At 40.4% G+C, this 20,380-nt stretch overlaps 1 protein-coding gene and 1 long non-coding RNA gene across 2 annotated transcripts; one reads left to right on the top strand and one right to left on the bottom strand.

Annotated features, from left to right (window-relative positions):
• Positions 1-2,358: 2,358 nt before the first annotated feature.
• slc7a10a (solute carrier family 7 member 10a) lies at positions 2,359-17,765 on the top strand. The gene is made up of 11 exons (XM_086025277.1): positions 2,359-2,619; positions 8,722-8,926; positions 9,752-9,903; positions 11,869-11,994; positions 12,153-12,306; positions 13,314-13,437; positions 14,410-14,513; positions 14,648-14,744; positions 14,840-14,989; positions 15,539-15,716; positions 15,784-17,765. The coding sequence occupies exons 1-11, from the start codon at positions 2,517-2,519 to the stop codon at positions 15,882-15,884; spliced, it is 1,494 nt and encodes a 497-aa protein (XP_085881403.1). The 5' UTR covers positions 2,359-2,516; the 3' UTR covers positions 15,885-17,765.
• LOC147149692 (uncharacterized) lies at positions 15,558-19,887 on the bottom strand. Its single transcript, XR_015086090.1, has 3 exons — positions 19,072-19,887; positions 15,749-15,898; positions 15,558-15,675 (listed from the first exon to the last, which is right to left on the bottom strand). It is a non-coding gene; the product is annotated as an uncharacterized LOC147149692 (long non-coding RNA).
• Between the last annotated feature and the right edge of the window lie 493 nt (positions 19,888-20,380).

Raw genomic sequence — 20,380 nt, 5'->3', positions numbered from 1 at the left:
GTGCAGTAATAAAAATGGTGTTCCATTAGCGTTCCATTAGATTGTGGGATTACTCCACAACTGAATAATGTATAGGCCAACACACTTGCCAGATAAAGTGTGGGATCCCTTTGGAATGACCTGGATTTCTGCATAAATTGGTCATAAAATGAAATCTCATCTTCATTTAAGTCACAGCAATATATAAACTAATAACACACAAGCAATTATGATATGTTTTCATATTTTTATTGGCTTCACCATGTAGACTTTCATAGTGCACGCTGGAAAAAAACACCCCCGGCTAATGACTTCTCCAAGAGCTAATGGGAGTCAAGACTTGGCAATCTTGAATTTCAATCAATATGATGAGACGGGAGGTACGGGTTAAAGCTGCGCTGACGTATAAAAAAAGCAAAGACATATTTGGAGTTCTATATTCTCGAAGTAGCATTACTCTTAGAAATCCTACAGTTAAGCATTGCAAGATTGAGAGTGTTGCTTAAAGAGGAAGTCAACCCAAACATAGTTTTCCCATAATATGTTCTAGGCAGGCACACTAGCTGAAACAAGGCATTCTGATTAATATTGCGTTTGTGGAATATGAGAAATCCACCTGTTTTTAGCTATCTCAGGTGGCCGCCATTCTGTTGACTGAAAATGACATCACATCACATCACGGCTCAGCTTCAGAAAACAGGTGAGCTGTGATTGGTCGTTATCTGACCCCTGAGCAACTTTGATGTCATTTTCAGTCGACGGAAGTGACAAAATGGCCGCCCTCTGAAATGGCTAAAAACAGGTGGATTTTGCTGGTTAACTCATGTTTGACAAATGCAATATTAATCAATATGCCGTGACTAGACTAGTTAAGGCGCATAGAACATATTCTGGAAAAAAACATGTTTGGGTTGACTCCCTCTTTAAAGGTGGAAAGAGAAGAATCCTACAATGTCTAAAAACTGACAGGAATAACTGGCACATGCTATCATCTCTGCAGACAAATCTACCTACGATAAGTAAAATATCAAACAAGAATGTATGTCATGACAAGACACCACTCTTGTCCCCTTCCAAAAATTGCTCCAGGTTTTAATGGTCTGACGGACCAGTTGTGCAGTCTTTCAAACGATATTCCCTCAGGGGGTTTAACAAGAGTTTACAATGTATAATATGTCCACAATAGTTAGCGCCCGTATTAGCCGCAGGATTTCTTGTGACTATTCCTATTGTGTGCAGCACACCAAGGTTAGCTTAGATGTTGAGTTCTGTGGCTACCACATTACCGTGGCCGGCTTTCTAAACTTAATGTTGCGGGTGACGGAGTCACCAAGGACTAAGGTGCGGGAGCTGAAACAGCAAGCTGTAGCGGGACTAGCTATTGCTAAGTGGGAGAATCTGTTATGCCTCTTCACAGGCTCCCCACACCTAGCAGGTCGCTGAGAGCTAATGCTAGCCAGGTTAGTAGGTTGGCTTAGGCGCGCTTGTCACATGGTTATCATATTACAGTATTTTTAATGCTGTGTAGACAATAAAAATGTGACATTTTCGTATAAACCGGTGCCACAACTTTTTCAGTGCTCTCAAATGTGATCGTGAGCAAAGAGAGGCACGACACCACCGTCTGTTTTTACTTCATTGCAATCCACTTTCAGACGTTTATATAATGGTAGTCAGTCAATCACGTAAATACAAAATGATAACACTAGAAAACAAAGATATAGTAAGCCCAAACTAAAATCCAGAAACTCACACAAATACAAACCAGACATGTTTCTGTCACTCACTAAATCTCGCCCCTTAAATGCACACATACAACAGGCGTGTTTCATCGTACAGTCGTATTACTTTATCAAGGACATATAACAAAAAATGGTGTTAAATTGAGTTACGAATGAACGGATTAAACTTACAGGTACCACTGTAGATTTGTCTTCATGTCATGTCATCTTCCAAACCGCTTATCCTATACAGGGTAACGGGGAGTTGCTGGAGCCTATCCCAGCCATCAATGGGCGAAGGCAGACTACACCCCGAACTGGTCGCCAGCCAGTCGCAGGGCAGATTTGTCTTCAGTTTAGTAAATTAATTATTAATTAATTATACCGCAGGTACCGCCCACCTACATCAACAAATTTTCAAATTAATTGAATTAACATTTTTTTTAATAGCCTAAGGCTATCATCGCATTAGATTTTACTACTCTATCAACATAGACTGTAAATTAAAAATTCCGGATAATTATTCAAATCCCTTCAGCTGGTCTGGTCTTTGGGCGACAAAGTGAAGGTCTGACGCAGCGCGACCCACCTGAGGCGGAGGATGAAGAAGGTGAGCGCTGCGCATGCGCACGCCATGTCACATCGCCGCTTGCGTGTAGGAGCGTGTGCGTGGGTGGGGGTGCGTGTGTATGTGTGTGTGTGTCATATTATTAAAGACTGTCCTCCACCACCGCCTCGGGAGCGCTCCTCGTTACTACTCGCTTGGAAGTCGACAGTCTCGGGGCCCCCGCTGGACGTGGAGCGGGACCAGAGACGATGGCGGAAGAGGCGAAGAGGAAGAAGAAGGACAAAAATAAGGACGACAGGGTGACATTGAAGAAAGAAATTGGACTTATGAGCGCGTGCGCCATCATCATCGGTAAGTTTCTGACACTTCTTGTTCAAAGTTCGAGTTCAAAACGTGAGTAATGCAACGTCCCAGTTGTTTTTGAGTATTCAAGTTACAGCAGGGACTTCAATCAGTGCTTCCCACCCCGCGCAATGACCCATTTTGACGCAAAAATGTCACCTTTTACGCACAATCGGGCATTCACTAGTGATTTCAGGCAGGATGCTGTAACTACTACACTTCATTTTTTTTTCTCTCTCTTGAGCGGAAACTATTGCATTGGTGCCTGCCTACGTGGCTGGTTTATTTTGAACTGAAAAGACGTGCGTACCACTTGTGCAGAGTAGACTAGAGAGAGTGGATCAGTTCTTGGGATTTGAGTCGCATGGCTTCATCTGCAGGAGGTTTTGCACATCAACAGGGCGGATGCTTTAAGTGCAGGAATTGGCTGGCTTACTCAGGGTCGTGTTACACACTGCATACATGCTGCAATACAGTGTGTGCCTGCGCGTGCACGCGTGTTAGTGTGTGCCTCCAGACTTGACTTTGGCACGCCGCAGTTATTTCGGTGAGCTCCTTTTACTTTGATTTATGTCTAAATAAAGCAGACATAACACAAGCAAATGGATTATGGCATGAGTGTGACTCCATCGTTAGCGCAGATTTGATGTCCCGCTATTTGGATTTGATCCACAGAGGGATAATGAGGAATTTATCTAATCCAGGGATCAAATTGTGGACTCAGGTTAAAAAAAAAATTATATATATATATATATATATATATATATATATATATATATATATATATATATATATATATATATATATACATATATAGTATCAAAAACGCTCAGTCTGAAGTACAACTTTCACTCAAGTGTATACGCAATTTAACCGCTGTTTAACCGCTTAAACTGCTTTAACAAGTAAAAATGTAAAAATAAGTTAACCTGTGAATGATATTAAAGCAAATACCTGTGATAAAGGCGTAATAATCAGTGAACCACCACACACACACACACAAACGCAACATACAAACAAACACCACACACATCATACACAAAAACACACACTTGGGCATCATGCATGAAAACTCATTGCGCACTCCGCACACGCAATTATTGATACATATTTATCACCCACAACATACACACTCACGTACACAAACACATGACACACACAAGCGCACGCTGATACAGAATGCACATTTACAAAGGGCACAGCTGTGATCCGGTGTGGTATACCCAAACATTACAAAACAAACTTGAGGATATATTAATGGCGGGTATCAATTCTAACTTAAACATTGGGCTTCTTCAACCGCACAGCCTTTCCTGCCACTCGGGACAAATGAGAACAGCAAATACGTCGGCGAGCCAGCGCGCTCACATGACTCCATTCCACGAGTTCCTTTTTAGCTGCAACGTTAGCCGGTGGAGTGGGGGAGGCCTTCAACGGGGCCCGCGGCGTCATGTTAGCCCGACCGCAGGGAGCTGGAACAATAGTGTCAGTTTTCTTGAGAGGAGAAGTTACACGCAACCACTTGGTCACGTGCTCGCCAGGCCCGTTGGCATCGTCAGCGGTTTGCCGCTCTAGCAGCCGCGGCTTTTCATGACGGCATGCTGAAAGGAAGTGATGCTTGATTGTTGTTTTAACCCGACACTCCGCCGCGCGCTCCCGTCAGGTTTACTAGTCAATTGCAGCGCAGTTTTATGAGATTATGTGTTTTTTCAGAATAAAGTCTCAAACTAACACCGTTTACTCTATGCTTAACCCCAACTCCTAAATTCAAACTACTTGAACCCTAATGTTAACCTAAAATCGTAACCCCTAACCCTTAGCAACTAATCCCTAAATACCAATCCCGAATTCGCAGAAATTCAACAATTACTATCACTCTGCTAAAGTCATGTTGGCAAGACTAACTCTAAAACCTACACCCTAACTTCTACACCAGAAACTCTATACATAAGTCTTACACGATAACCCCTTCACCTTAAAGAGGAAGCCAAGACAAAAACGTTCTTTGCAATAATATGTTTTAGGTGCTCTCAATAGTCAAAACACTGTATTCTGATTAATATTGCATGTGTGGAATAGGAATTAATATGAATATGAATTAAGCAGCAAAATACACCCATTTTCAGCCATTTGAGGGGGCACCCCCTGATTTTTCTGCTTAACCACAAATGCAACACTGGGATAGAGTAACCTTAATCCTGAAACCTTAAACTCAAAGACCAACCTTAACACTGGTTCCACTTTACCTCAAAAGTTCTCATTTTTTGCACTGTCTATTTGAAAGAATGTCCTTTTTTTGTATAACAAAGGGATGGAAATTTGAAAATAATGTTCTTTTTTCCAAATCAGGTTTATCGAGTAATTGACAGATTAATCGATTATAGAAAATAATCGTTCGTGAGGAGCTCTAAATTTGAAAAAATGCACAGCTAACGCATGTGATCGGAATCGGTATAAGATGATCCCACTCATGGATGATCGGAATCGGCAGCATAACATCGCGATCGGAATACCCCTAATAAAGGCCGTAAAAAAACATTTTTTATTGTACAGCACTATGAGTTGCATTTTTGTGTGTGAAAAGTGCTATATAAATAGAATTTGATTTGATTTGAAAAGTTTTGATTGTATTTTCACTGGCAGCATGTTGGAAAAGGGGTTAGCATATCTGACGCACAGCACAGTTCAGGCCTCAGGGATTCTGGGTTTCATTCTTGGCCCTCCTCTCTGGGTTTTGCATACATGATTTACTCCATACTTGCATGGCTTTTCGTGAGGTAAACTGGCTTCCTCCTATATCTCCAAAACGTGCATTATGTTTTAGTATGAATCAGGGGCGGAGCCATGGGTGGGCCTGGGTGTGCACAGACTGCCCACCCAGTGAGATTCATGAAAAATATATATTTTAAATTTTTAGTAAATTGTTTTTTAATTATTTTTGAATTTGTGTTTTGTTGTGATTTTTATTTTCTTGAATTTTAAGAATGACAGAATTGCGGTTGTCTAAGGAAGAGCTGAACTTCATATTATTCAAATTGACATGATATATACGATGTGTCGGGACAGGAGCATTGTGCTCAGCGAGAGAAATATTCAGACCCACCCTGATTTTTTCAGACCCACCCATCAGCCACGTTCTGGCCCCGCCCCTGGTATGAATTGCCCGTGGCTTAAAGGAGGCTTTTGAACTTCACCCTTCAAGTCAATCAGAAGACTGAATTAAAAAAAAACAACAACTCAGATTTTGCTGTGTACTGCAAATCCTAACTATTTAAAAAAAAAATCTGTCAATATGTGAATTTGCGAATGCTGAACCACAAATAAGCACTGGTTCACTGTATTTTAACAGCACTCATGCATTTTAGTGAAGCATATTCCCAAAGCAGACATGCAGTTGAACTACTATTTCGCCTGAGGCTGCTGTGGGAGTAGGTGTGGGTGGGGTTCTCCTCCTCAATACTGGTTTGGTCACTTTGCACACATTTACACTCACACACAAAACCAATGGTGGGGAGAACTCCAAAATGGGGGTGGGCTTGCTAAAATAATGAAACAGTAACTTAGGTTGGTCCTTTTTAAGAAGGATGACACGTGGTGGCGGTGGGGTGTGGGGGGGGTGCATTTGGGTGTTGGGGGATAGTTTATGACATAACAATGACAACACGGCCGTTACGCAACATCTCACACGGCCTCCACAAGTGGACGCGACAGCCATGAATTCTTCTCTCTGCTCACGCCGCATCATTAGCGGAGATGCTGAGAACACAACGGAAGTGGGGAAGGGGGTGCGCGGAGGGGGGGTCTTTGATGTATGATGATGAGGCTGCCATTGCGTGCCTCCACAGATGAAATGCTGTGAAAATTTCACATCACCGTCATTTTCATGCATGCAAACTTGGTTGGGTAATTCCACTCAGGGGGGTGGGTCGGGTATTAAAATGACGCAGAAAATGTGACTTAAAAAGATCATTTGGACGTGTAGAAGAAAAAAAAAAACATGCACTAAAGAAAATTAAAACAAGAAAATTGAGAGTTGGTCAAATTTAAAAAAAGATTTGAAAAGTGACAAAAATTTGAGTCATGCCTATCTAGTAGCTTTGCTAACAAATGACTGACCCAAAACATAACCCGAGCTTGTTTACAGAAGCAGCGAAGGCAGATTTCAAGTCCTCGTAAACACACATAGCACAGGTTGGCAAATGGTGAAGTGATTGTCGTCTGCAAAGTAGACTGTCAAAAATACGACATGACCCTCCCTACATGCACTATCGCGGACTCCGTGAGGACAAATACTGGTTACTGTTACCATGGCAGCGCTTCCAATGAGAAAGCTGTAAACATTAAGGGAACAAAAGCAGTACCCTGGAGGGTGGCGCCAAGGTGGCAACCAGATAAAAGGTAACGATAAACATAGTACAGCCAATGGCATTGGCTGCATAGGAAAGTGTCTCGTATGAGCAATACACTTAATTCATTTACACCCAAAGACAAATTTACAAGTCTTTTCACAGTCCAAGTCATTCAATCCCAGGAATTTATTCATATTTTTTTCACTTTTTTTTTCAAACCTTAGTGTAAAAGAGGGTCTGAAAATGCCTGGCAGTGAATGAGTGAAAGGGGCCTTTTTATGATAACGGACTTTGTAATGGCTTGTGCACAAATAGTTGTGTGTTTAGAGCGCATGTCCACGCATCAAGTGTGAAATTACACAACCAAGTCAATGTTCAATCCCATAGCTCCACCCCCCTCCATCATCGCAATAACAAAAACATACCCTACGATCAATTGATTTGACAGGATTTACCATGCACGGGAAAGATTGCGTTCCGTATGAACCGCCCTTGCCGGCATCACAATGGCGGCGTCCGCTAACCAATTGCTAATTTGTTTGTCCCGCCCACCTTAACATTCACCCCGTTTGCCGTGATACATCGACATCACCAGCGCAACGTTTCTGCATTTCGGTCAATGAAAGGGGCGTGAGAAAGTGTCACGGGTGGACGACTGGTGGGACGGGAAATAAAGCCTAAAAAGTGTCCCGTAGGTGGAAGCAAGTGACGGTGATCTCGATTTCCGAGGCCCCCGAGAAGGATGGGAGGGAGCCAATGAAAGGGAAGGTAATAAATCGAACCCCCCCCCATTGGTTGTGAATTAGAGTGAAGTCCATTACTATGCTGAAAGCAAAACATGGCTTTCCAACTCCCATTGAGAACCAGGAACTCCCTCGACAGGCAACTGTTGCTAATCCGGCCCATCGAGTATTTACTTTAGCAAGTCTGAAGTATTTACTTGGGTTTTTTCCCCCCCATAACAATAGTTATTTAAAATGCCTTTTTTTTGTATTCAATCATCTCATTAAATAATTGGATAATTGATTTATTGTAAAACATGAGATACATCATTTATAAGACATTTACATTAAAAAAAAAAAAAAAGTAATTGGTTAATCACAATTTAAAAATGAGGATAAGCGGTTCGGAAAATGGATGGATAGATGTATTTTTACTGAAATAATTGGTTGATGAATTCTAAGGACTAGTTCGAAATAATGTCTTGATTTTCTTTCATCAACATTCATTGCCATTGAGATATGTATCTCTCTTTTCACAGTCCAGCCATTCAATCCCAGGAATTTATTTAAATTTTATTCCAAATTTTTTCAAACGTTAGGGTAAAAGAGGGTCTAAAAAACGTCTGGCAGTGAATGAGTTAAAGAAGTCATTAATTATAATTGATAAATTACACAATTTAAAGACCACCATGTTTTCTTCAATGTCTTATTCATTTTAATGTTTGGTGCTACTAAAAGTGTATCAGGTGACTAACTGACACAAAAATATATTGGTCCCAACAAATGTACTATAGGCATTTAAAATGAATAGGATACTGAAGAAACAAGGGTGGACTCATATATTTGTTTATGGCTGTTAATACAGTATAATTTTATATATGATACAATCCAACTTTATTTATACAGCGCATTTCACGACAGCTGCAGCTGTAACAAAGCACTTTATAAGTACATAAAATATCTTTATCAATATACTGTATATCAATCTATCAAACAATCTTATGGTTGTTTGCGTTAGCATGTCTCTTTCCTGTCCTCAGGCAACATCATCGGCTCGGGCATCTTCGTGTCCCCCAAAGGTGTCTTGGAGCATGCCGGCTCGGTGGGACTGTCGCTCATCGTGTGGGTGTGCGGAGGCGGGATCTGCGTGTTGGGTTCCCTGTGCTACGCCGAGCTGGGCATTACCATCCCCAAGTCGGGAGGAGACTACACATACGTGACGGAGATCTTTGGCGGGCTCATCGGGTAAGAATATGAGAAATAAGCAGAGTCACACTGTACACCGACACTGTCAATTGTAAAACTCAAAGATTCCTAAACTCTGGACTTTAATGAAAAAGGCATAATGCAAAGGTGATTCGCATTGCAGATGGTATTTTTAAAAATATTTTATATATATTCATGATTTATTTCTTTTAATAGTTCTGACTTTTTCGCAAAATTTCCATTTTCCATCCTATACTTGACTTGTGTATTTTTGAATTATAATATATATTTTACTTGATATTTTGGGGAATATTTATTTATCCCCTGATATCTTTTTTGCATTATTTTGTAGTTGTTTTAATATTTTATTTTTCCTTAATATTTTGAGGATTCGTGAAATTTTGGTGGCCATTCTAAATTTTCATTTATTATATTAGTCACTTTTTTTGCATTCTTAATTGTTTTACAAGTGACCACACTACAAGTCTACCTACTCCACGTTAACTTATTGGTGTTCCTTTGCAAAAAAAAAAAAAAAACCCTCTTAAAACTGCTGGGTTAAATATAACCCAACACACATATTGGGTTATTTAAAAAAAAAAATAAAAAAAAAAAAAATAAAAAAAAATCAACCCAATATGGATTAAAAATAACTCGTTTTAAAAATATATATATCCACCCAATGTGGGGTAAAAGAACCCACTATTTAAAAAAAATATTGGGTTGTTAAAATTAACCCAATAGCTGTTATTTCTAACCCAGCAGTGCTAAGGGTGTTTGATGCTTGTTGAACTGAGGTCAGTTTTGTTGTTTTTTTTAACCGGTGAATTTGTTTCTAAAAGTGTTTTGTTATGTGTGCCTTAGCTTCCTGTTGCTATGGAGCGCCGTGCTCATCATGTATCCAACCACGCTGGCTGTCATCGCGCTCACCTTCGCCAACTATGTGCTGCAGCCCGCCTTCCAGAACTGCCTGCCACCTTACGCCGCCGTCCGGCTGCTGGCCACCGCCTGCGTCTGTGAGTGGCTCGCATGTCCACCGTCAATCACACTTGGGGATGAAACGGCTAATCCGTTTCAGGTGATTTGTGTTCCCGTGTCAAATGCTCATGAGTGATACAAACGTATTTCGCGGCTCTGAGAGTACCTGTCGGCTTCTGTCGTTCTGTGTGTGCTGCGACAGCAAAGGAGAGTGCAATGAGCCAGGGCAGAAGGCAGATGAGCCGGTGGCCATATTTTCATTGAAAACTTTGTATTTTTTAGCAAGTATTGTCTTATTTTAATCCAATCTGTACAATATGTTTGTGTTTAACTTTTCTAATATTTTCCCAGATTTTTTGTCAACTATTTGTGTATTTTTAGTCAATATTTTCCAATTAATTATTTAGCTGTTTTTAAAACTATTTTGTAGTATTTTAGTAGGTCTCGTCAGATATTTTTATGTCAACTGAAAAATATTTTTAGAGGTGCAATGATTATTTGATTGATAATCGACAACTAATCAATTATCATACCAAGCAAAAATTATTTTGAGAATTGATTCATCATTTAGAGACCTTGTTTAATTTAAAATTCTCCACATTCTTGGAATTTCAGCCTCTCAACGATTTCTTTGTGCTTTTGTGTTTCTGCGCTTACTTTGGAAAACAGTGATCTTATCCTATATTTGTCAATTTTCTGACATGTTACTGACTATTTATGCATTTATTTATATATCTCTTTATATAATTTATGCATTTCCTGCACTGCCAATTTGAAATAATGTGACTGTTTTTGAAAGGGATACAAATTAGTGTATTTTTTTTAGTCTGATTAATCAACTAAATAATCGACAGATTAATCGATCCTAGAATAATCATTAGTCGCAGCCCTAATATTTTCTAATATGTTTGTCGTAATAGTTTTCTATTTTTCTAACCGTTTTTTTTGATGGCGATATTTTTGTTCATTTTTTCTTTCAAACATTTTTGTATTTTTAGACAATTCTTCTTTCGTCACGTTTCGTCCCGAGAATCTGTGAAAATGCAAATCCTTGGGGGCCAAGCCGCGATTATGCAGGGGTTGACTGTAATAAGGAACGGAGAACAGACGTCTTATGGCAACAATAAAGGGACAAATTACTTTAAGGCAATTTATTTCCAATAAATTGTTTTTAGTATATTTAAAAAAAAAAAACTACTTTTTAAAATACAAATAATATTTTTTTATTGTGTTTTTAATTATTATTTTTTTTAGTTGTAATCTTTTAATTTTTTCCATGTTTTTAACTGTATCAGTGCTGTTTGTTTTCTCAATAGTTTTTTTAATCATTTATTCTATTTATCGTTTCAGAATCATTTCCTCTTGAGGTGCGTGTGTGCATAAAAGAGTGTGTGTCTTTATGAGTGAAGCAGATAGTAGGCTGCTCATTTATTCTAAGAATAGGAAACCCTTTGGCGAGCCCCCCTCAACCCACCCCCACATCCCTCCATAAACGTTAGTATTCCGCTGTCGAGCTTTTAGCTCTCACTGGCACACAGATTTACCTGCGCTGTCACTTTCCTGGACGCCTCCCTCCTGTCAGTGCCAAGACGGACGCTTGGCATGTTGGCTGTTCGAGCGGGGGAGGGGGGGGGGGACACTCTAGCATTACTGCATAGGAAAAAGAGGGGGCAGCGAAGGGGGCGGCGGTTGGCCCCACAGAAAAGCTTCAGCCAAACATCCACACAGGAAGCAGTTTGAGTGGTGGGAGGAAAAGTTTTACCCTGTGATGGATGCTCTTGAACGCGCCCCCCCTGTGAGAACGAGTGTTTAAAGGGCTATTAAAATCAAAAAGGTTGCACACTTAACTCGTGGCGTCATAATCTCTGAGCGCTGGGAGAAAATCCCTCCAAAGTTGCAACCGTTCGGCCACCGACAAAACGACCCAAACGGGAGTTTGGGCTCAGCTACTTGGATCATTGCTCATAATATCAAAGATAATAAAGAGTCTTCTTGCGTTGCAGTGTTGCTGACATGGGTGAACTGCTCCAGTGTGCGCTGGGCCACGCGGATCCAGGATGTGTTCACGGTGGGGAAACTGCTGGCCCTGACCCTCATCATCATTGTGGGACTAGTTCAAATCGGCCGAGGTAACCGCGCTTACTTTTTTTTTTTTTTTTTTTTTTTCACAATGTTCGGCTCGCTTCGGTTGGGTAACTTTTCCTGCCGGCGGTGCGTCCGGCTGACACGAAATCCGGCACACGCGTTCATGGTGATAGAATGCATTGTCCCCCCCCCCCCCCCCCAGGCTACTACGACGCTCTGGTGCCCAGTGTGGCGTTCGAGTTCAGTCAGGAACCGTCCGTTGGCCAGATCGCGCTGGCCTTTCTGCAGGCGTCCTTCGCTTACAGTGGCTGGAACTTCCTCAACTATGTCACCGAGGAGGTGGTGGAGCCACGCAAGTAAGTCGGATCCATTTTAATCCACATTGCAAAAAGTGGGAATAAAAACAAGAAGAAAATAATCATTTAAAGAATGTAGGGTGAAGTCAATCCAAATATTTTTTTTCAAGAATATTTTCTATGCAAGCCCACTAGTTGGAACAAGGCATTCTGATCAATATTGCGTTTGTGGAATAAGTGTTAATCCACTCGTTTTTAGCCATCTCTGGGGGCGGCCATTTTGTCACTCCCGTCGACTGAAAATGACATCGAAGTTGCTCAGGGCTCAGGTAACGACCAATCACGGCTTACCTGTTTTCTGAAGCTGAGCCCTGATTGGTCGTCACCTGAGCCTTGAGCAGTTGTGATGTCCTTTTCATGGCTGCCCCCAGAGATGGCTAAAAAGGCTGTGGATTTTGCTTGCTTAACTCATATTCCAAACAACATTATTAATCACAAACGCATTATTAATCAGAATGCCATGTTTCAACTAGTGGGCCTGCTGGGAACATATTTTTGAAAAAAATATGTTTGGGTTGATTTCCTCTTTAAGCAAAATGATCTGCCCCATAGAACCTGACTAGAAGCTTTCTTAAAACAAGTAAACCCCCACCATTGTCTTAAACCTGGTGTACAGTAATCCCCCCTCCATCGCCCGATTCCAGGCCGCCTGCTCAATAAGTGAAATCCACCATATAAAAATTGCATATTTACCGAAGGAATGATCTTATGCTATTTACGCCACTTTTAAAACGATACATTCGGTCATGGTGAGAGAGTGCAAGAGGACTGGATAGCAAAAATATTACCGCTACTACTACAAACAGTAAAAAACAATCTTTTTTTATGGAATTAATGGTTTCTTATTATAAGATAAACTCACTCATCTCTAGAAATAAAATCAAGACATATCTTGGCGGATGAAGAACAAGCATAATTTGCCTTGATTTGAGATACGTCATCTTGCTTCCGTTTGACTTTTTGCCTTGAGCCTACTGCATCAGTGTGTCTTCATCTCGTTAAATTAGGAACCTGCCCCGTGCTATTTACATCTCCATCCCTTTGGTGACGCTGGTGTACACCATGACCAACATCGCCTACTTCTCCTCCATGAGCCCCGAGGAGCTGCTGGCGTCCAATGCCGTGGCGGTGGTAAGCGTTTACAGTCACAGTCGCACCAGTTGGCTTCACGCTAACGGGAAGGACAGGCGCGGCAGTCACGATTTCAACGTGTGCAAAGATGCAAGTAGCCGAATGAAAATGCAAGAGGGTTGAATTTCACGTGACGGTATATTTACGAGGTCATTTTGTACTTGACAAAAAAAAAAGTTCAAAAAGAGTTCAAGAAAGAAAAACGTTCAACGCGCAGAGATGAAATGAATGGGCATGAGGCTATGATGATACTTTTGAGTAGTCGAGAGTTTTAGTTGTTAAATAAATACACCAATGAATAATCGTTTTATTAAATCGGATTTCAATGCCAATCAAAAATAAATAGTCATGATTATTTTTATTTCCTTAATCTCCTGTTTATTGTGAAACTGGTGTCGGGGCGAATGATTGGTTTTGCTTCTGAAAAATGCTCATCATCAAACTTTGACACTATGCGCCGGTGAGATTAGATGACATTAGATGGTGCAGGCAAAAAAATCTGTCGAGGTATCTGCTTACGATTGGGGCTCTTTGGGGGGATTCCCTACAATTCTCTTACAATGACTCACTTCCTGTTGAGTTTCCACCCAACTGCCGCTAGATGAAACAGGTTTCAGGGACTAAAAACTTTCTAGGGGGCGCTACTCGGTGTGTTTTTGGCCGTTGTGTTGGCTGTGACAGTTGCATCATTTTTCATTGGTAATAACAATAATTCATTGCTATCTGCTGCATCGTTCTCGTAAGAACACACATTCTTTGGCCACGAGACCGAGATCCATGTGACTGTCTTTTATGATCCGCAGTTTGCTCTAAATAATTGCCCGTGAACTTTGAACAATGATAAAACACTCAAACATATTCCAAAATGTGAGAAATCTTCGTCATATTTGGACTACCTTCGTTTCATTTTGTTCACGTACTCAAAATCCATTGCCTGACTGATGTCCGCGTTGCTATCGTGTCACGTTGCAGACTTTTGGTGAAAAGCTGCTGGGCATGTTCTCTTGGGTTATGCCCATTTCCGTGGCCCTGTCCACCTTTGGAGGCATCAACGGCTATCTCTTTACCTCCTCCAGGTAAAAGACACAAAAGCACACTCACGGCACTTCGAGAGTATGCAATGGCAAAATTAGCAGTGTTTGGCCTTGCTGGAGGTCTAAATGTGTATAATCTGTGTATGTTTGTATCTAAAATCGGTGTGTGTTTGTAGGTTATGTTTCTCAGGGGCCAGGGAGGGTCACCTACCTTACCTGCTGGCCATGATCCATCTAAAGAACTGCACGCCCATTCCCGCCCTGCTGGTCTGCGTGAGTAACTGCACTTCCTGCCACAGTGGAGCACACGACACAACATTAGGTAGACGCACTCGTGATTACGCAACATGTCTCCCGGTGTGCCGCAGTGCTTCGCCACCATCGTCATCCTGTGCATCGGTGAGACGCACAACCTGATCAACTATGTGTCCTTCATCAATTATCTGTCGTACGGCGTCACCATCGCTGCCCTGCTCTACCTCCGCAAGAAGAAGCCGGACCTGATGCGACCAATCAAGGTACTACGACCCGCTAAAACTCAGTCTCAAGAAACTGCAAAGTTACAAATAAAATTACCCCCTCACACAAGTTTCACCCGTAAACAGGAAGATAGGTGGACATCCAAAACAGGATACAAGAAAAAAAACCTTAGATGACCCCACCAAAAAAGTGGGGCTGTGCAATTAATCGTAATTCAATTACAAGTACGATTATTACACCGCGCGATTACAAAATTGGCATAATCGTAAAAAACGATTATTAATATGCTTATACTTCAATTTATGGTTGTACTTTTTTTTTAATCTTATAATAATTAATTTGATCAATTTTGTTTGGTCCAAAAGAAACATAATTATAGTGTTTCAAAGAAATGCATTTGTCTTTATATTTTTTTACGTTTAAACATTTCCTTGTTTGCCCCAAAAAATAACATTTTAATAATCGTGATTTCAATTCTTATCAAAATAATCGCAATTCATATTTTTTCCATAATCGAGAAGCACTAAAAAAAAAAAAAAATCCAAAGAAAAAGCATCCAAGTGTTTTTTTTTGTGTGTGGTTTGCAGGTGAACCTGCTGATCCCCATCACTTACATGCTGTTCTGGGTGGTGCTGCTGTGCTTCAGCTTGTACTCTGAGCCGGTGGTGTGCGGCCTGGGCATGGTCATCATGCTCACCGGCGTGCCCGTCTACTTAGTGGGCGTCTGGTGGAAGGATAAACCCAAGTGGATTTACAAAATCACGGGTGAGCGCTCGCCGACTATGTCAAGTCCGTACCTGTACGTGTGCTTCATGGTGTTCATCTCCCGCAGAGAAACTGACCTACACGGGCCAGAAGGCGTGTTACGTGATGTTCCCTCAGGAGGGCCCAGATGAGGCCCAACCCCTCACCTCGTCCAAAGACACAGACTGAGCCTTTGTCGCCCCCTGATGGGCGAATTTACACATACCCTCTTGTTAAAATGTGATGCCATGGACACACGGAACACACGAACACACTCAGGACAGACTCAAGAGCATCCGCAAAAAATATTCACAGTGCTTCACTTTTTCTACATTTGATACTTTTAGAGCAAACAGCCTTATTCCAAAATGGAATAAATGCATCGTATGTTTTTCTTGAAATGCTAAACACAATCATAACAAATAAGTAAGTGCACATTTTTTTAAAATCTTTGACTTTGCTTGGTTTGCGCTAAGACTGTCGACTGTACAAATATATTCAAAGGAATGGGAACGGGAGGCACCTGAGCTCAGTATTGACCTTCTTGGCAAAAGGCTCGGAATTACGTACATGCGATTTCTTAATTGTTTTTCAAAAAATATCTAAAGAATCAAATTATAAACAAAAACATTGTTCATGTCTTTGTGGGATGCTGTGAGCAAGTTGTTGAGGGAAAATGTTGGAATGCGGCTGTTACAGAAAATGTGGTAAAAGTGAAGTCATTATTTCGGATACACTGTGTACACACGCACACATACCAAACATACAGGACACACACACAAACGCGCACAAACACACACGCAGACAAACACTTGGGGGTGTGGTGCAGCCCACGTCAAAACGTGCACCTGCGGACCTCAAGCCTTTGCCACATTCAGTGCTACCTGTTTTTCTGACGCACAAGGGCGCCCCCCAGAGGATTGGGGTGCCTACCATAATTTTTAAACCCTTTTTTTTTCCCCCTATGCAATTTGGCTATTTTTGTCACCACTAAAACAGCTTTGAACTCACAGAAAACAGATTCATGACAAGGTGAAGACTTTCTCAGAAACTTTTTTGATATCATTATCAATGCAAAGACTTTTATTTGTTGCTTTTTATTTGGTCAACTTTTGATTTTTAAACATGTTATAGAGGATTTACTCCACTTCACTTCACTTCACTTTAGTTTTCCATGCATCCACAATGTGCCTTTTCCGTAAAATTACTTTCATGAGGTTTTCCATTGACTAAACTGGACTGACAGTGAGGTGCCGCAGCATCGCCAGCTGCTGCTCTAAAATTGATTTTAAATATGTTTTTTTAAATCCCCAAATTAAGGGGGAAAATGTTTTTAAAGTTCATCCCCGGTTGGCTTCCAATCTTTTACGTGAATGCGAATGTGCCTTATTGACGAGCATTTGTGTAGTGTGTGTATATTTTCATATTTGTTTGTCATATTTGTATTGATGCGAGGGGAACAAAGCTAAACCTTGTTGTTGTTTTTTAATATATGTTGTTGCTGATTGGCCGATCAACAAACTACAAAATGACCTCTTTCTATATTTATACGTTAAATGCATATTAATTGCTATTATACTGCCACTACTTTGTTCTCAGGTAGTTACATGTTAACTTCCTGATTTGTTTTAAAATGATAATAATAATAATAATTATAATAATTATAATATTAATATTAATAATAATAATTATAATAATAATGATAACCCAAAGATACATTTTATATATGCAAAGTGTATGTTATAATATGGACTCTTCCAATACAGTACATCTGACAAGCTAATCTATTCTCATCCTTGGATTTTTATCCTGCCGCCAACCATTTGTAAGCGTTTGCATCCGCAGTTGTTTTTAAAAATGTCTGATTTGTAACGTGTGGTACTTTGTAGAAGAACGGGAAACACTAAAAAGTCCAAAACATTGCAAAACAGAGTTATTATTGTATGGTTTTGGTCACACAGGGGTCGTGCGTCTCACTGCTCTCACATCATACGTATCGGTAGTGTGTGTTTCAAACTGTCAAAACAAATCAAGAAGAAGAATACATTTCTGCTGTCTGCAGACTCAGAAGGCTGGAGTTAAAAACAAATGCTGAAAGTTGTGTCCTGAATACTAAAATCTTAGTCGCGCGTTTCAAACCGTTGCGGACTTTCAAAACAAATCAAGACGAAGAAGATCAGGTTTCCCTCATCTATGGATTTGGCAGGCTAATGTTAAAAACAAACAGCTGGAAGTCTTGAAAACTGAAGGTGTTGGTTGTGTGTTTCAACCTGCTGTCAACTAATCAAAACTGCATCTTGAATGTATTCACTGCGCTTTACTTTTTCCATATTGGAGTACACTATATGTCACATATTATGCCACATGAGCCTTAATCTAAAATTGAGTAAATTCATTTTTTTCCCTCAAAACTCATTATTTATTTAAAATAAAACACATCTCAGTAACATACAGTTGGCATTCACAGCTTCAAAATTGAGCTCTGGTGCAGCTTTTAGGATTTTTAGTAAATTCGCATTCAAACAACGTTTTCACATTGTCATTATGAGGTATTGTATGAATAATTTTGAAGGGGAAAATGTAATCCATTTTCGAAAAAGGCTGTAACAGAAGAAAATGTGGAAAAAGTGAAGCGCTGTGAATACTTGCAAGATGCACTGTATGATACAATGTGGAATGCCGATACTAAAAACAATTGTTTCAATCAAGTGGAAGGATACCTCGAACCATCTGTCAGAAAAGTTGGCTTTTTGCCAATGCTAAAAGCAATGCTACCAACAGCTTTTCATTAAAGAAAAGTACATTTTTGGTGGATGCAGCTGACAAATTTAGAACCTGTACCATTGATGGCTTTTACTATAGGTTTTCTTTTGTCATTTTTTTTTGTAAAAATGGAAACAATAACAACGCATAGCTTATTAAATATAGCAACTTTCCAGGAGCATCATGTCTACCCAATCAACGGTGTTGGAAATGAGTATAACAGGGCTGTCAACTTTTGACCAAACCTTGGAGTGAGACACCAGACCCTTTCTTAATTAAATAACAACAGAAATGAAATTAAAGCGTGTGAGTGTGACACTGAGATATGTGTGAGTCTCACTCTCTGAAGTAATGATTCACAATTAGCTTCACTAGCGTGCTAACCAGTGGCGTCTCTGGCATGAAAGGTTGAGTGGGGCACAACAGTGGGCAATTTACAATTTACATTCACAAGCAGAATAACCTACACAATATATTCTAATTCAATTCAAGACCACAATCCGTTTTTATTCATAACCTTACAAAAAAAGGCCATGAATAAAATGTTACAAAATACAAAATAAGGCTATGAATAAAACCTTTTTGAGTGGTTCAAAACAAAAATGCTACTTACCGGTGTTGTTCATTTCTTGAATAGAAAGGATGCATGTCGATCTTTCATCAGGGCCAACTTGTCAATAACCGTCTGTCAAAGTCCAATAATTCATGAATGGATTCGTTTTCAATGGACAACATAGCCAATGCATTTAATCTCTGCTGCCCCGTTGGGTTTCTTGTAAATGTCTTGATCCTCTTCAGTGCTGAAAAGTTTCTCTCAGACTCAGCTGTGGTCATTGGTGTTGTGATAATTTTGAGCAGTGACAGTTTCGGATAAGGCATCCTGTAAATAGTCATAAATCAACTGCAGCAGAGACAGTGTTGCCAGCATGCAACTCTGTGACTGTACAGGGATTTCAGCTGCAGTTTCGAGCTTGATTTGCTGGACTTAGTGAAAAGTGTGCTGCCCACAAGCTACACGTGCTGCTATAAAGCGATCACTCAAAAATCGCAAAATCTCTCCTTGAGCCACCACGGTATCACAAGCTTCCTTCATAACTGCTGTAGTGGTTTTTTCCCTCCGTTTCTTGAGCGGTGTCTCTCTCTCTCCCTCTCTCTCTCTTTGAGCGATGACGTCCACTTTTTCTCAGTCGACTCAAATGGCTTTGAAGCTATCCATAGCACGGTTGACTGTAGCCGCATCGACACTTGTGTGTCTAAATATCCACCGCCTGATGCGGTCCCAAACGCTTAATTTAACATTTTTGCTCAAGTGTCAAAGTGCTAAATTTATTCTTTATCAATTAATCTATTTCATTCATATTGTTGGTTTGCTATTATTGTCTTTTTGCCCGATGAAAACCAACCTATCTTACAGCTGTATACAGTATTGCCATCCGCCGAAAATGAGCTTGTGATTGCGTCTTGACGTCACGTCACGTATATAATTCCGATGTTTTAATTGGATGATGGGCCCAGTTAATGTGGCCCCATGGCAGTCTATTGAGAGCAGTTTGGGACATGCGCACTATGATTTGAGTGGCTCATCACTTCAACAAGCGCTCATTGGCCGGCCCTATTTCACTCCTGTTTAGAGAAGTTAAATTATTGAATTTGGCTTTGGTAAAGCCTTTGTATTCCGCATGAATGTTTATAATGAAAGTAACATAATTGGTATTTATTGCATATTATTATTTTTGATAAAATATTTTATAAATGATTATATTTAAAGACCTATTCTATTCACAATTATTTTGAGCCTGCATAGTGCTCAACAGCGCCATCTGGTGGGGCCAGGCTCACAACATTAGCTTCAAGCCAAAGCATCCTAATACGTGAACACTGAGCTAATGGGGTGAAAACGGGTTCAAGTCCTCTGTTATGTT

The sequence above is a fragment of the Filicampus tigris genome, chromosome 3 (assembly GCF_054856515.1).
Source record: "Filicampus tigris isolate MCC_2025a chromosome 3, RoL_Ftig_1.0, whole genome shotgun sequence".
Lineage (NCBI taxonomy): Eukaryota > Metazoa > Chordata > Actinopteri > Syngnathiformes > Syngnathidae > Filicampus > Filicampus tigris.
The sequence above is the reverse complement of the archived record's forward strand: the minus strand, read 5'-3'. Positions and strand labels throughout refer to the sequence as shown.

What these genes read in the sequence shown, in the direction of transcription:
- slc7a10a (XM_086025277.1), top strand. Translation starts at nt 2,517, where the DNA reads ATGGCGGAAGAGGCGAAGAGGAAGAAGAAGGACAAAAATAAGGACGAC. An exon ending in CGTCCAATGCCGTGGCGGTG is followed by an intron (nt 13,438 to 14,409) that starts GTAAGCGTTTAC and finishes GTCACGTTGCAG; the next exon opens with ACTTTTGGTGAAAAGCTGCT. An exon ending in ACCTGATGCGACCAATCAAG is followed by an intron (nt 14,990 to 15,538) that starts GTACTACGACCC and finishes TGTGGTTTGCAG; the next exon opens with GTGAACCTGCTGATCCCCAT.